The sequence below is a fragment of the Morone saxatilis genome, unplaced genomic scaffold (assembly GCF_004916995.1).
Source record: "Morone saxatilis isolate NCDOM2014 unplaced genomic scaffold, NCSU_SB_2.0 Contig19, whole genome shotgun sequence".
NCBI classification, from domain to species: domain Eukaryota; kingdom Metazoa; phylum Chordata; class Actinopteri; family Moronidae; genus Morone; species Morone saxatilis.
The window spans coordinates 14,700,850-14,717,431 of record NW_023339751.1 but is presented as its reverse complement, the minus strand read 5'-3'; the positions used below and the strand labels follow the sequence as shown (position 1 = coordinate 14,717,431).

The 16,582-nt window shown below is 38.9% G+C and overlaps 1 protein-coding gene across 1 annotated transcript in view; it reads left to right on the top strand.

The window, feature by feature from the left end:
* The window catches only part of chrm3a (cholinergic receptor, muscarinic 3a), a gene marked incomplete in the record, with an annotated part of 83,213 nt that extends 69,451 nt beyond the window's left edge, over positions 1–13,762 (top strand). Inside the window, 1 exon segment of the mRNA XM_035662966.1 lies at positions 9,765–13,762. Within this exon segment, the coding sequence (XP_035518859.1) occupies positions 9,784–11,742 (1,959 nt within the window).
* Positions 13,763–16,582: the final 2,820 nt, after the last annotated feature.

Genomic DNA, 16,582 nt, shown 5'->3' with positions numbered 1-16,582 from the left:
GTTTATAGATGTTAATTTCCCCCAGATGATGCAGGCACGATGTGGACCAATCAAGATACATCATCATTTTAAGTTTCTCCAAATCGGTCCAGTGGCGTAGCATTTCTGGCCTTTTTCAATTTTAACCTTTAATTAAGGCACCCCCTGCTATGCCAATCAGTGGAATGTCTGAAACGTCAGAGCTGTGTGCCAAAATATACCATCACTCCTGGTTTCGACAAAATCGAAGCAGCAGCCCGAGATCACATTTGCGTTAACACTGTGACATTTAATCAGAGCGCCCTCATTAGGTCAATCAGTGCAGTTTTTAGTTTATGTCAACCACTTTCATTAGACTAATGAGTGTTGTTTATTTTTTGTTTTTTTAGCATTTCCGCTTTATTTAATCATGATAGTAGAGAGGGACAGGAAAGTCAGGTGAGAGAGAGAGAGGGGATGACATGCAGCAAAGGCCAGGGCTGGACTCAAACCCAGGCTGCTGTGGCAAGGACTCAGCCTAGATACAATGCTCTACCAGGTGAGCTTATTATATACAAATAGTCTGCTTGGAACAATAATGTGTGTCTGATATGTTATTTCCACAATGAAAGTATAATTTCCAAATTAAAATCTGCTGTACAAGTTTGCATTAACAAGACAGTTGAGATGTGAGGGAGATTCTAAAGTTTAGAAAGATTTGACTGAATTTGGGGAGAATTGTGCACAAGATATCTAGAATATTTCCATTTGATGGTGGTGCAGTAAAAAAACAGATAATACTCTCAGACAGTATGGAATAAGTTGATTTTAACAACCTTACAACTACTTAAATATGAAAAAAGTGTATGTTGAGGGTTTAAATCAAGTTTCAAATAGCCCTTTACTATAGCCGAAAGGTACTTTACAACAAAACCATAAAACAATACATAACACATACAATACAAAATAGCAAGATACAATTAAAGAGTGCTGTAGTGCTGGCAGCGCTGCAGGTACTTTAAAAGGCCTTAGTCAGAATTTGAAGCTAATTCTAAAAAAGTAGGGTCTTAAGCTCGATTTAAAAGGCTGATCAGTAGTGGTGCGAATGTCAGGGGGCAGTTTGTTCCACAGTCTGGGAGCAGCGACGGCAAAAGAACGATCGCCCCACTGTTTAAGTCTCGACCTAGGGACCTCTAACAGATATATAACAAATAAATAAATAACAGTGACTCAGCAGACTCAACAGTGCTTTGTTCAACTAGGACTTGATCTACTCTTACACCTGGCTTCACATGTGCTCTTTGTTATAGAATTTGCTTTACATTACACTTGTAGTGTGGTTCTGTTGGTCAGTCCACCACTTTGATCCAGACTGAAATCTCACTATAAGATGGATTGCCATGAAATTGTGTATAGATACCCATGCTCCCCTGAGGATACTAAAAAATATAGACATATATAAATGCCTGTAATTATTGACAGTTGACTTAGAGAGAGAGACAGAGACAGAGATCTGGGTTCATAAATACCAGCAGTCTCTACCAAGCTGTTGCGGTGCAAATAAAATCATTATTTTATGATCACTACATTGTCTGGGTGTATCAAACTTAAGAACCTTCTTTGACCTCCACAACCTCTAATTCATTTGAGAACAACTAGCATTAGAAAACTGTGATTACCTCTTAATTGCTGAAGCAATAGAATTAAATTAGTCTAACCATGTGCTTACATCAACAGCAAAAACAAACAAAGTGATTAGTTTTCATTCATTCCTGAGTGCTGGGAGACCAGAAGTGAGAGACCATTGTGATGGCCTGTGCAGTCACTTGCTGACAGAAGGAAATTGTGTTCAGTTTTATGCAAATTACTAGCTACACAGGGTAACAACAGCCAACTGAGGGATGGATATGTTTGTCTGCTGCAAAATGTGTCCCTTTAGTTCCTATTATCAGTCTGTTTCTATCACTCACTGTAGTTGTTTCAGTAGAATTTACATGACTCTACATTACAGGATATTTGGATACATGTGAGTGTTATTGCAAACATTTTAACTTCATGATTAATATTAACAAAAAGCCTAAGCAAACTACATTGTAGCATACACTCAATTATTATTATATGAACATTTTTATCACCAATTTCATACTGCACAGTTCCTCACAAAATTTACACATACGCAAAATAACACCCACATGTGACATCAGGCACACTGGCCAGCCAGCTATTCAATGAGTTGGTGTCCTGATTTGCCTCCCAGACAAATCTGGCACATTCACCCTAAATATTTTTCACCATGCAGAGGGTCATCCAGTGCAATAAACTCACCAATTTTTTTCTGGCTTTTTAATTTTCCTTATCTCCTCAGCACATCCTCTAATGTTTGCTACTTGCAGAAAACCTCTCACACACTGTTTGGGATAAGGGATGAATGGTTGGCTGCTTTTGAGAGGGACATTTCTTGTCAGTTTTACCTACTGTGTAAAATATGGGCCTTTCAGATGCCGCCCATAAATTACAGAGACATATGTGAAGTTGAACGTGTCCTTATCTGACTCTTGGCTCCTAGGAAAAGGCACACAGTAATTGTAAGGTGTCTGACACGTTCTTGGTTAATAACGCAAATACTTAATATTAATACCACATGGACTGTATTTACACCAAAACCCAAATTTGAACGGGTACAGTTTAGAGACAGCTGTAAGGATCAAAATGTCTGAAATTCAAGCACGATGTTGACAGATGGAGATGTTCCCCAGTCTAAATGCCCTGTTAGTGTTGGGAACAAAGCAAATGGGTTAAGACCAACATTATTTCTCCATAATTTTTGCAGTATTATTTGATATATGATGCATAATCAAGGAGACAGGGTGATGTTTCACAGGCTTTTGTCAATTAACTCAGAAGAAGTTAGGGTTTAGTTTTCTGTTTCTGTTCCCTAGACAGCCTGTTACACAAAACAAAGAAAAAAATACAAAACAAGCAGAAAAAGATAGAGTTGCCCATCCATGCTGTTTCTTTCCTTCAGAAAGATTTTGTTAAATTTGATGGTGACCCTTTTTTGATATAGTCCATAACTTACTCTCCAGTGACAAATGAAAAGCCACTTTGTTTCAGGTGATACGGTGAAAGGGAGTATACGGAGATTCAGTATATGGGCGACATTTACATTTATAAAATAACAAAAACCAAAACAAAACAAAGTGCAAAGGGGATGTGTTCTTTTAAAAAATACAAGGCACGGGGTCGCTTTAGCAGTAACTCACTAGAGCTCTGAGTGAACAGTAAGCAGGAGTCTGATATCAGTAGCTCTGAATTACCTACATGCGTTGTTTCCTGCAAAACCCTATTGCATGTCACGCAATTTGAATCCAGGCTGAAGACTACAGTGTGGTAGTTTCTGAAAGTGAATACTTTAAATGGATATTGATTGGGTTTTGATTTAATGAAAATCTTCAGGATTATGACGTTAAGCAACTTCACTCAAAACATGTTATTTAAAACAGAATAGTTTTCTCAGCAAAGTTGCTTACATGGCAGCGGTTTTAGAGCTCTGACAGGTCACAATGTTTCTTTCTGCACTGAATTCCTTAGGACGAACTAGTGGCAGAGATGCACCAATTAAAAGCACTTAAAGAAGTAACGTAATCTGAAGAGCCTCTAACAAGCATCTGTGCAGGTAGAGCTGCAGCAGCTGGCGTTACCTCCTCCTCCACAACTTCTCCTCAAACTGCTTTTGAAGTTCATGGATCGCAGTCGCCCTCCACCATCAGACACCACCTTCATTGTGATGGCATCAATCTTATTACCTTTGTATCTTGAAGCATTGCTCTAACAGCCATGACTTGTCCACTAAGTCATCTTTGTCATATTAATCACTGAGACAAACCATGATGGTGAACATTCTTTGTGAGCTTTGTCATCATCTGCAGGTTTCACTGCCTTTGTTTGTAAGGGGGGTGCTGTAAAGGCTTGACATAATAACACACTCACTTAAGATTTGCCTGACTGAAAATCTGTGAACTTTAAGAGTCAACTTGGAGCATCGTTCATGGACTCCAGCAAGTCCAGTTCCTGCCAAGTAGGCACTAAATGCTTGTTCTTGTTAGCAGTGAGTACCTGACAGATGGCCTTGTGCTGTTTCACAACCCTTGCCACAATCTTCTGGCAGCAGCCCCATCATCACCAGCTTGTGATAGATTTAGCTTATCCTGTGCAACTACAAAGTCCCTTTTTCTTTCATGAAGCACAAGGCCAGCACGACTTTAATTACATAGTTAACGTTCTCTCTGATGAAATTGTTGGGGAAAAATGAAATGGATCACTATAGTTTAAAATTACATTTATATTTTACATACATATCTATTATATCTATCTATTTTATGTAGGTACAATTCTATAACAAAACAGAAAAAAAGATTTATCAGTGTCCATTAACACTACTTATATTAAGGTTTTGAAATCACCAAAACTAATGGTATCAAGGTTACATGCTAAATTAGAACAACATAGATTTACGCATTACTTCTTCTGGTTCCACTGTATGGTCCTGGGAAAAATTAGATGCTTGAAGATCTACAAAAGATTAGCACTGATGTTCTGCTGGACCACATGTCAGAGGTGGTAGGGAAAGAGCAACAGACTGTAGTTGCTTCCCTACTATCTTCCTGTGCTTTGTGTACAGCTGGAGTGTATGATGAAAAAAGAAGCTTTCTAACAGGGAGCTTGCACACGGGTTAGGAACTTTAATAAGCTTCTTGAAGTGCTCATTCTTAACTGTGCTGAATTGCAGCATATCTAAACAGAAGTGAACTAATCCCAAAGTCTCGAATATCTCTAAAGAAACATCTATTAATATATAGCTACATACTCCCACCACATGTTGTCTCTCTACCACTAGGAATCCTGAAATTGGTCAATATAGTTAACAGGTATGGGTGTCATTCTTAGTTTATTATTATTATTATTATTATTACTATTATTATTATTATGTAAGATCTGATCTTTACTTTACCAGATCTTTAGGGTCATATTAGTTTTATACCTCCCAAGTTATTAGCTGTTGTGGTATCAACTCCTTTTACTAATTTAAAGATAGTTAATATCAAGTAGATTATAGATTATATATGTAGACCCTTTATATGGTCTGCCCTCCGCAGCAGTGTTTGTATCATACTAGAGAGGACTGTGTTTCTATTTCTAGGAAATGCCACTGCAGTGGTAGCTTACGTCATCTGTCGGTGTAGTATTTGCAAATGTAAGATAAAACTTCTGGGTCAGGGTTGGTCTACTCCAGGTTTTGCTTATCAGCAAGGCGTCTCACTCAATAGACGGAAATCGATAACTCCATAGAGCAGTCAGTGTTGTGGCACTATTTTCCAGATCACGTTTCACCCTGAAACAAGTACCCTCACCAAATTTTGTCATTCAGTATGACCTGGATTAGGCATGGTATATCTCTGAGTATTATCCCTTATTGTGCAACACCACAACATTCAGCTTTGAAGGATAGCAGAGGCTTTACTGAGATAGTCTGGGACTAGTAGATTGTTTTTTAATTAACACATCTTAATTAGACCAAATGGAAGGCGTAGCTGATTTTAAATGGACAGTGATCACAGTTTTAAGTCCTGAGTCTCTCCCACACTTGCTGTCTGTCCTAGTGCGAAAAGGCAGTAATCTGCATACTGTTTGACAATGCAGCACTGCCCTGCCAATGATGGTAATCACAAAGCTATTGCTTGCATCTGCTCGGTCAACTAAATATGTATGCATTCAGTGTGTAGTTGTTCTCTTGGAATTGCCTGACAAAGCCTGACATCTCTGGTTTTGTTAGTCCTATCTAGCTCTCCAATTGTTGATTTGATTTTCTCAGCCTATCCGGTAGCCTATAGAGTGTTTTTTGTTTAAAATGTATTCATTAACAATAATGTTATTACTACCTGCTAAAACCCTGACTGCCTCCAGATGTATTTTTACACTTTGCACAGAAATGCACATTACATCAGGTGCTACATTAGTAATGGGAAACCAAAAAGTTGACAATATTCTCTTTTAAAACACAAAAACTGTTGATTAAGACTATGTAAATAATAGTAGAAATATGCTTTAAAAAATTTGTAGAACGGCATCCCTTTGTAACTGAATGTATGTTGTGGCACTCAAGCGGAAGTGACCAAGGTTCAAATGATAGCAGCTTTAACCTTTATTAAAAATTACTTGACAACATGACTCATCCTTGCTGGACATCATTTGCCCGTATCACTGCTCTGCTAAATTAGTAGCTGAAAATAGAAACCCAATCATTTAGATGGATCCTCGGAGCCAACTTGGATTGTGCTGTCCAACCCTGCTAGGACAAATGCCTCAAAATGTCAGGGAACACGTTGTGTTGCAACACAGTAAACGAGTATCGATCTCTCTGTGTACCTGAATTCATCCCACCTACGTGCTTAGGAGTCAAACTTAAGATATAGGGCTTAACGTGGGCTTGGAGAGAGAGAGAGAGAGAAAGAGAGAGAGAGACACTATAATGGCTTCACTGTAATAGCAGCTGGTTGTCAAAGGTGTAGCAAGCCCACCCATGTTGGAAAAGGATGCTGTCATCTGCTACATGCAGGCATGATCAGTTTAATTTTAGGAGAAAACAAACAGTACAAAAAACACTATCCCTCTGTTGTGCAGACAGTTTCTGCTCCCATGGGACTACAGATATAAATCTATGGTAGTTAACTGTTGCAATCTGAGGAAACAGCAAGGAAAATGTAGCAAACACAAATAAACAATACACATACATTAGACATATACACCATATATACTGTAAATTTGACACGATACAAGACTAGAGCATCAAGCCTAATTTTCAGTATAACTGCAATATTTTGCATTTACAGTTTGCTGTACACTGTAAAATCCTTCTAAGATACTTCTTCACCTGTGCCTACACTGAATTATCATGTTATCCTCAAAGAGACAGGGAGTCTGACATTTGGCCTTTTCCCATAGGATCCGGTCTTTCCTCCCATATTCTGCAAGCCTTCTATGACTTTATTCCCAAGACAGGACACTAAGCTTCACTATGCTGTTGTTTGTCTGATATTCCTTTTTTAAAATGTCATTATTTGTTTTTCTAATTTCATTTTTCCATCCTCCCTGTTTACAGCAAGTCAAGGTAGCAGATTAAAGACTGATTTCCCTACTCTTAAAGCCCGTATCTTCACACGGGCACATTTTGCCCTCGTAAGCCAATTAAAAGATGTTTAACACTCATTAGCAACACATTGCTGTCACATGCTCAGTAGAATTTGCTTTGTGAAAAGTTAAAAGTAGACTTTGTTTTTCTTAAGATGTTTTTAAGTTTGCTGTCTATCATAAATGTTGCAGTTCTTTACATTTGTTCTCACAGGCATTGTTGTTTTATACTCAATTTGGAGTCATTTAATTTGTCTTTTGTATACATCTACATCTGGTTTTGTTACTCACTTACTGCACTTCAATACAATTTATAGGTACAACCTAAGTGTAAAGTTTTTTCCATATGTGTGTGTATGCATGGGCCATATGTTTCCATGCAGATAGTATGTAGAAGATGTATATGTAGTTACTGTGCATGCTCATGTAACATAAACAGTATGTGTGTAAAATGTGAGAGCATACTCTCCCTGTATGTGCATGAATGCAGTTATACGTGTCCGCAGTGGGGATAGCAGGGAGCCTCCTGATAATAGTAGGAGCAGTGTGTGCTCAGTGTCACAAACGGCTGTCAGTGGCTGTTGGCTACTGGGGTTCTTTAACAGCTCTGTGGGAGGTCTGAGATTCTGTCAAGGCACAGGTGCAGCACTCAGCTTCAAATACCTTTGCCTGTGGGAGAAAATAGTGTGTCTGCAAGTGTGGTTTTATATGTGGCTGCGATAGTCATGCTTACATGTGTTTGTCAGCACAGTATATTTGTGTAAATGGTTTAGGTATTTGGGTGGGTTAGAGGAGGTGTTAAATGTTCTTACTTGTCCCCAATGGTAGGAGGTCGTTGTTTGTTCTCTTCACCCAGGCTGGCTCAGTATGGTGTCAGGTTTAAAATGAACCGTTGTCATAAACATCAGCGGAAGAACGCTACGTTCATGGCTTTCACAATAAAACACAATAAAATTAAAGCACAAGTCTGTGTTCTGCACTTTGTGCAATGACCCACAGTTGATTTAAAATTAATCTAAATTAGGGTATTGAATGCTGCAGTTGTCAAATGACAAAATGCATTTGCTGACATATTTGAAAGTGTTACTAAGCAGTTAACTAATACATATTTAAGTGCATCATCCTAAACCCATTTTAGTAGTAGTGCACTCTAACAAACACATATTTTTTATTTGTGGTATGTGAAGGTAATTAGCTAAGATATACCATGTTCACATAATTTAGATAATAATCACAAATTCCAAAGAAAATCCAGTCAGATTTGTCAGTTTTATAAAACTAAAGCTTTGTACAAAACTGTGTGGTGAAGCTGTGCATACAAAAACACTTTTGCATGCATTCACATGCACACATCTAAATGCAAAACACCACAGTAATTACAAATTATTGCGCAGCAAAACTTGGATTGGATAGGACATGCTGCTTTACAAAATGGCAGTCCCTTATCTTATTATCCAATTATCAAGAACTGCTTTGACAAAAACAGGAGGATCTTCTACAACAAAGACAAAGTGATCCCCAATCAAACAAAACTCTCATACTCTCCAGGATCATGCTGCTATTAGCTCTTCCAGTGCTATTTTATCTCTGTTTTACCATTAGGTTTTGTCTCTGTGTAGCTCTCTCTGCCCAAAATTGGTCTTCAACCTTAATTTTCTTGGAGGGCTGGAACACTAGATCAAATCTGGTGACAAATTAACTGGCACTGGGAATTTGCATCATCAAATCGACACCAAAAACTGTATTCAGACAGGAAGAAATGCCAGAAAACCTCCCAAGAGAGCTTCGTCAATTAAATTTGTTTCCTCTGTGACCTCCATGCTTCATGCTTTCTGCATGCCCATGCCTAGGATGATGTCTATATAATGTTATTGCCTAGCAGGAGTCAGCAACATCGTCAGTAACTTATTTCACTATTTGACTTGGTATGGACAGGTACCTGCTGTTTTCTGTCATGTTGATATTTTAGAAAAGCGGTATAACTACAAAACATATCACTTGAATATGATTTCTTTCTGTGTTTGAATGACACACTGGCAGACAGGCTGACACCGGAGCTGCTACCAGACACCAGAGCTAAATTTTGAATAAAGATCACAAGCGGGCTACCACCACACCTGATCTGACAGGAGAAACCCACCCCTGCCCTAATGTTATGTAAGGTGCAATCCCAACACTTACCTCTGTGTAAATGAAATGTCCCTACAATTTGCTGGGTGTCATAATAAACAGTAGTAGATTGCAGTCATTCCCTCTCATTAAAAGTGTTGGCTGTCTAGCCTTGTTGATTAAGATGTCAAGTTGTAATTTAATATATGGCTTGCAATGCATTTACAGTGTGCATCCAGATTGTCTACAAATGAAATTGTGAGTGATTGTTTAACAAGATAGACAAATTAGACCAAAACACCTTTTCAGACACACAGCTTGGTAAAATAGGTTTATAGCCTCACCTACTGGATATGAAAAGGAATGTCAACTACTCATGTGTCCTTTCTCCATTTCACCTTTGTCACTCTATCCCCCTCCCCTTTTCTACTTCTCCTTTTGTGCCAAGTCCCGTTTCCCTCCCTCTCTCTGTTTCTTCATACCTTTTGTCTTTCTGTCTCTCTCTGTAGAATATGCCAGTACATAACAATGAGCTCAAACAGCACAGACCCTGGTCTCTTCCTGACTGCCAACACCTCCACCCCAGCAGCTGGAGCCTACCCACAATCCAATGCTCTCCACCAAGGAGGAGCTGGAGGAGCCCCCTGGGCGGCTTTTCATGTGAATACCCTGGATGATAATTCCTCTTCCACCAGCAAACTCTTAAACCTCACCTCGGAGTCCCAAAATGGGAATGGAACTGCAACCCTTGATCCCTTGGGTGGCCACCCTGTGTGGCAGGTTGTTCTCATTGTCTTGCTGACAGGCATGCTGTCACTGATCACCGTCATCGGCAACATCTTGGTAGTGGTATCCTTCAAAGTTAATCGCCAGCTGAAGACGGTCAATAACTACTTCCTGCTGAGCTTGGCTGTTGCTGACCTCATCATAGGGGTCATCTCCATGAACCTCTACACAGCTTATCTTGTGATGGGCTACTGGGCCATGGGGAACTGGGCATGCGACCTGTGGCTGGCTATAGACTATGTGGCCAGTAATGCATCAGTTATGAACTTACTGGTCATCAGCTTTGACCGCTACTTTTCAATCACCAGGCCTTTGACATACCGGGCCAAACGGACCACGAAGCGAGCTGGGATCATGATCGGCCTTGCCTGGTTTGTTTCTCTTGTTCTGTGGGCCCCAGCCATCCTCCTATGGCAGTATTTTGAGGGTGAGAGGACAGTACCCTCAACTCAATGCTACATTCAGTTCCTCTCAGAGCCCACCATTACCTTCTGTACAGCAATGGCAGCTTTCTACCTGCCTGTGACGATAATGAGTGTTCTCTACTGGCGCATTTACAGGGAGACCCAGAATCGTTCGAAAGAGTTAGCTGGGTTGCAGGGGTCGGGGGGTCGTGGTGGGAACGGAGGAAAAAGTGGGAATGGTGGGGGCGAGAGAGCCCGTTTTGTCCATCAGACAGGAAGTTCTAGAAGTTGCAGCAGCTACGAGCTGACCAGGTTGTCCCGGAGAAAGAGCAGATGTCGGGAGTTGGTTGGCCGCTTCCACTGCTGGCCTGGGGTTCGTTCTTGGAGACCAGGTAGTATCCGGCAGGGGGAGGGTGATCCAGACCAGAGCAGCAGCGACAGCTGGAACAACAATGATGCTGCAGCCTCGTTGGACCACTCTGGGTCTTCAGAAGATGAGGACTGTGGGGGCCGAGAGATGATTTCCCAGAGTCATGCTATTTTCTCCATTGTTCTCAGCCTGCCTGGGATAAAGGCTGCTGTCAACTCCCAACTCACCTCATGTGAGGATCTGGATGCAGCCTCAGAGGAGGATCCGCTCAGGGGAGCAGAGTATAGCCAAGACAGCCTTTCAACACTCACCACCAACACTACTGCCACCACCACTCCTGATGGAACAAATAGTTCAGAAAATAGCTACCACCAACGCTTCTGCTCACGCAAGATTCAATCAATGCCTAGTATCCAGGCTACCTCTAACCAAGGCTCACCGGATGATCCCCCAACAGCTACTACCACTGCCACCGACACTACTACCACCAGCACCACCACTAAATCCCCCACTGTCCCAATGTCCTTCAAAGACGCAGCTCTGGCTAAACGTTTTGCAGCCCGAGCTCGGACTCAGATTACCAAGAGGAAGCGCATGTCCTTAGTGAAGGAGAAGAAGGCAGCTCAAACTCTCAGTGCCATCCTCTTTGCTTTCATCATCACATGGACACCTTACAACATCATGGTGTTGATCAATGCCTTCTGTAAGGGTTGCATCCCGGAGACCCTGTGGGCAGTAGGGTACTGGCTATGCTATGTCAACAGCACAGTCAACCCCATGTGCTACGCCTTGTGTAACAAGACTTTCCGTACAACGTTTAAGATGATACTGCTGTGCCGCTGGGACCAGAAAAAAAGGAGGAAGCAGCAGTTCCAGCAAAGGCAGTCAGTGGTCTTCCACAGGAGGATTCCCAGGGAGTCCACGTAAAGGACAGGAAGTTTGTATGGTCAATAACAGGGAATCAAACGATTTAATATAGGACAAGGAAAAAGGAAGAAGCATCCATGTAGTTGTTTCTGTGGAGTTTCTTTGCTTAGAGATGTGTTTCTCTGCTGATATGTCAAGCACAGCAATCCTATGTGGTGGTCTTGAGGTATGTGTTTGTGTTGGTGCATCCATTTAGCAAAGCTCTATGTATGCGTAAAGGGTTGTATTCGGTGAAGTCCAGAGATGAAAGCTTTCCCTCTGTCCTTGAAGAACTGTTTACCATTTTACGCTAGTACAGCTGAGAGAACATGAACAGAGTGGAAAATATTAGAAAAGGGCTTTAAAATGCATTGCAGGTGAATTATTGAAGTGCAATTGTCACAAGGGGAAAGGACATCTTTGTCATAGGGTTGGGGATTCACATTTCTTATAATTTTTCTCTGTGGCTAGCTAGATCTGTAATGTGCAGAGTGGTTTTGCATTTCAAACAAAACTATGTATCTGTAATACATCACTGAAAGCCAAGACAAAAACTATTTTATGTTCACAGGCTTCTGCATTGTACTGATTTGACCTGCCATCGTCTTGACTGGCATGTTTTTATCAGAACGTCTGTACATTTCCTTTCTACATGGATATAGCTTTTCTGTGTCTGATGGAATATAAAAAGTTATTAAATTGTGTCCTTACTTTCAGTCAACAGAGATCTGTTATTTTTGTGATATTCATCTTTGGTTTTCTAGATATTCCTGAGATTTTGAGCCAGTCTGAAAATGATTCTTCTGATGAACTGAGTTGTAAATATTCTCTGTGGCACCACAGTCAGTGAACTGCTGTTGTGTTCAATGTGATTGTTGTGGTTTTTATGGTGGAGACAATAAGTACACTGGTTGTGTTTTATGTACTTGCAGTTCTCTGTCAAGAGTAATGATTATACAATGATGATATTCTGTTTGTGTACATTTGGATATTTCTGACTTGATAAAAAATGATTGATTGCAAACACAAAGATGTCCATTTATAAAGATATGTGTTTTGATTTTACACTATCTCTAGCTCTTTGTAAAAGGCCACTTTGATATAGTAGAGCAATGGCAGCCTCTAGTGGCTTGAGGAAGTACTGTTGTCCAGGCTGTGTCACTGTCAGACCAGGTTCTACAGTGCAGTATTAAAATCTCATTCATTCATTCAGCCTTTATTTAAATCTAAAAAAAAAATGATTGAATCGTCATTTTCAGTGAGGTCAAGAGTAGAATAGACTAAATACATACAAAACAAAACTGCCAATATGAAGACTACAAATTGCCACAATTTTTGAAGCTACAATATTTTAACTTTCTGTCATAACAGACAGAATTTTTTTGTTTAATTTTACATTATTTATGTGTGAAGATTTTCTTCATTAAAATTATTGATAAGACATACAGCAATTGATTTGTAAATAGAATTAATAGCTGTCCTTGTCTACGTTACATCAGGTTTTTCTTTACAAAAAGTGGGTGAACACCACATACCAACATATGTCAGCATAAAGATCAACCAAGGCAAGAATTTATTTTATTTTTTATTTGTAATGCACATTATATTATTCTTAAGTGGTTGGTTTTTACATTGTTGCTGCACCAAAATCTTGAATATTGTGCAAAATGTATTGAAGGTAAATGATAAACTGTATTTTTACAACTGGCATCCTGAAGAATGAGTAGATTTGATTGTGTTGGATGCAGTGGGCATACATAATAGTATGACTTATGTGCTGTATGCAAAAGAAATGTTAAAAAATATCCCATGCCTGTCATCAGTGGATATTTTGTCTGCTTTCAACATAACGTGCTCCAGTGACATAACACATTCTTCATCAAAATATGAGATTTTTGTACTTAAATATTGGGAATGTAAACTACCAAAATGGTAAACACAAACATTTTGTTACATTACAAGTATGCCAATCATACTCATATTTTAAGTCAATAAAAAACAAAAATCTTTTTGACAGAAATTATCATTTTTTGTGTCACAAATCACAAGTGTGTTGTTTTTAATTTATTTTCAAGTTTATTTACACACAATGGGTTTACTAATCATGGATGCTTTTTATTCAGGAATGCTTTGACAGTGTTACACACATCCATGTCTAGACTTGAGCGTACTAGAGCAGGTTTGTTTTCCTGTTCAATAGCAGAATTTTCCCGTAGCGCTAAAACGTAAGTACTTTTGTGAGTCATCATTTTTATTTGTTCTATAGCTATCAGGTGTGGATATGTAAGGGGGGAAATCATACTTTTTTCACTGTCACAATGTAAAAAAGACTTTACAGTAAAAATACCAATTAAGTGCAACTTTGTTTTATTTCTAGTGCCAGCAAATGATACCATAAACCTCTGCACCAACTGTGCAATATTAAGTCTGTAAATATGTAGTTGAATAGTTTCACTGTTTGTTGTTATTGGCCTCCATCATTTTTAGGAAATATTTTGCTGCAATATGTTTACATGCTACTTGTAAGAACCACCAAATGTGTATTTTTTGCTTATTAAAGCATAATCTTAAACACACCACCACCAATAGCCTCTTTGATATAGATCCTTATTTTCTTAGCAGGACACTGGGTCATTATCCAGCAGTAAAATTAATTTCCTGCCACTGAAACATTGTCTAGGGAATATTGCATGATCTGAATAAGAATAGATCTTTTTTCTCTAAAATATTAAAATCTCAAATACTGTCTTTTTGATGGACTCAAAAATGTTGATATAATCTTTGTTTGTAGATTTTTTTTTCTTATTTTTTCCCCTATGACTTAAATGTTCTCTTTGTCATAAAATGTATCATTTAACTACTCTCATAGGAAACCTGTAGTTGTTTAAATTAGCAATTGCACTGCCATGTTTGGAGGACACAGCTGAAAGTTGTTTCTTGATTGGAAGGATGGACTTAAAAGTGGCACCAGTGAGCACCAAACCAGAAGTAAAAAGTAGTGATCAGCTTGATATTCTGCTTATAAATATGATTCCTACATCACTGACTACCACAACACTAGTGCTGAGTGTCTTATTTTAACCAGAAACTGAGTAAACAACAAGACTGGTCTTTGACTGTTGCACAGTTCTGTTTGTTCCCATGATGAGGCCAGATGAAGTTAGTGAGGGGAGTCTCAGACAGTGCTAATGGGAGATAGCCAAGGAGACCAGGCATGTGATGAGGAAAATACCAACTTCATGTGACCCATGGCTAAGGAGCGGCTCATCTTCGAAGACAAACAGCCATTTGTGTTGTTTTCTTCAGTCAGTGCTGATCCACTAAGGAGAATCCACCAGTCAGGCAAGTACACTTTAATTTATAATATAAGTTTAAAAATATTTAACTAATTTAGCTTTAATTCAGGCTTATCTGCATTTTTTGGACTACAGATGTTGCAAATTTGTCTCATGTTGATGTTAACGTGTGTTGGTTTTACTAAGACCAGACTAAGAGTTTGGACAAACATAAACTTTAATGAGTGTATGAGCTGGTAATTTCTCGTGAATATATTTTCTTTTAATTAGGATCCGTTTCAAGAATGTGTATGTCATTTATTTATTTGTAATTGGTTTCACTTACTTGATTAGCTTTGAAGTACTTACTTATGAATCATGAAGTAGGAAAGGCAATCTTTTATAGTTGTTAAATGGCCCAACTCTTGTCTTTACCACACCCAAAGGTATTAACTAGTCTTCAGGCATGCCCGGATGCAGTCCAACACAGACACCCACACAATTAAATAAATGTCCAGTATTAGCTCTACGAGATGTTTGTAAATTACAGTACAGTAAATAATAATAATAATACTGTACTATGTCTCTCACAATATGTATCAAGCACATTTTCAGTAAATTAATTCCTAATTTGTGAAACTTATTTGACTTATTTGGTGCAATCTAATTTTAATTTGAAAAGCCCTGTGAGCTTCAGGCAGTCAGCATTGCTAATACACACATGACATGTATCACTCCATAATCAATGGATGTTTGGTGGTCTATTTAGGCTGAAAAAATGTCTCATCTCTCCCTCTGCTCTGTCAATGCTACTGCTGTCCTGCATCAGTTTTGCTGCGTGTTCTTTCAACCCCAACATCTAGCTCCAGCTATAGGGCTTAAGATATTTGTGTGTCACTCCCCAATATCTCCATGTAAACATATCTGCAGGGAGTGATGATGTCGGAGCCTAGACGTCAAACTCGAACTATGTTGTGATGCTGCACTAAACATTTCAAACGCGAGTCTGATTGAAATTATGTTAGGGCTGAAACGATAACGATTATTTTAATTATGGATTAGTCTGTCAATTAATTTCTAGAAAATGTCAGAAAATGATCAGCTGTCCAGATGATATTTAGTTTACTATCATAGAAGACTTCATATAAGACAGCTGAAACCACTTAATTTGTGGTGATTTTCCTTAAACAACAAACTACTAATTGAATAATTGTTTTTCCTGCTGTCACCAGTAGTGATACATGAGTCAGTCTTTTCCTGGATCAATTCAGATGTCTGTGTCTGGGAAATCAGAACATATATACAACTAAAGGACTCATAAATCCTTAACAAAGTGCAAAAACACACAATGGAAATTATCATAAAAGATAAGTCTGAAAGGAGAAAACAATTTATGTATGATCACTATATACACAAAATGTATACAATGCATAGCAACAAGAGACATTGCCCTTACATTCAACTTTTACCTCATGACTCTGCTGAGACCAAGATTACCTCTCCTCTGCTATTGTGAAGCTAAGCTTACAAATAAAATGAATCAACGTAGATTTAACTTGTTCTTTTCCCTTTATTTCAGCCTGCCT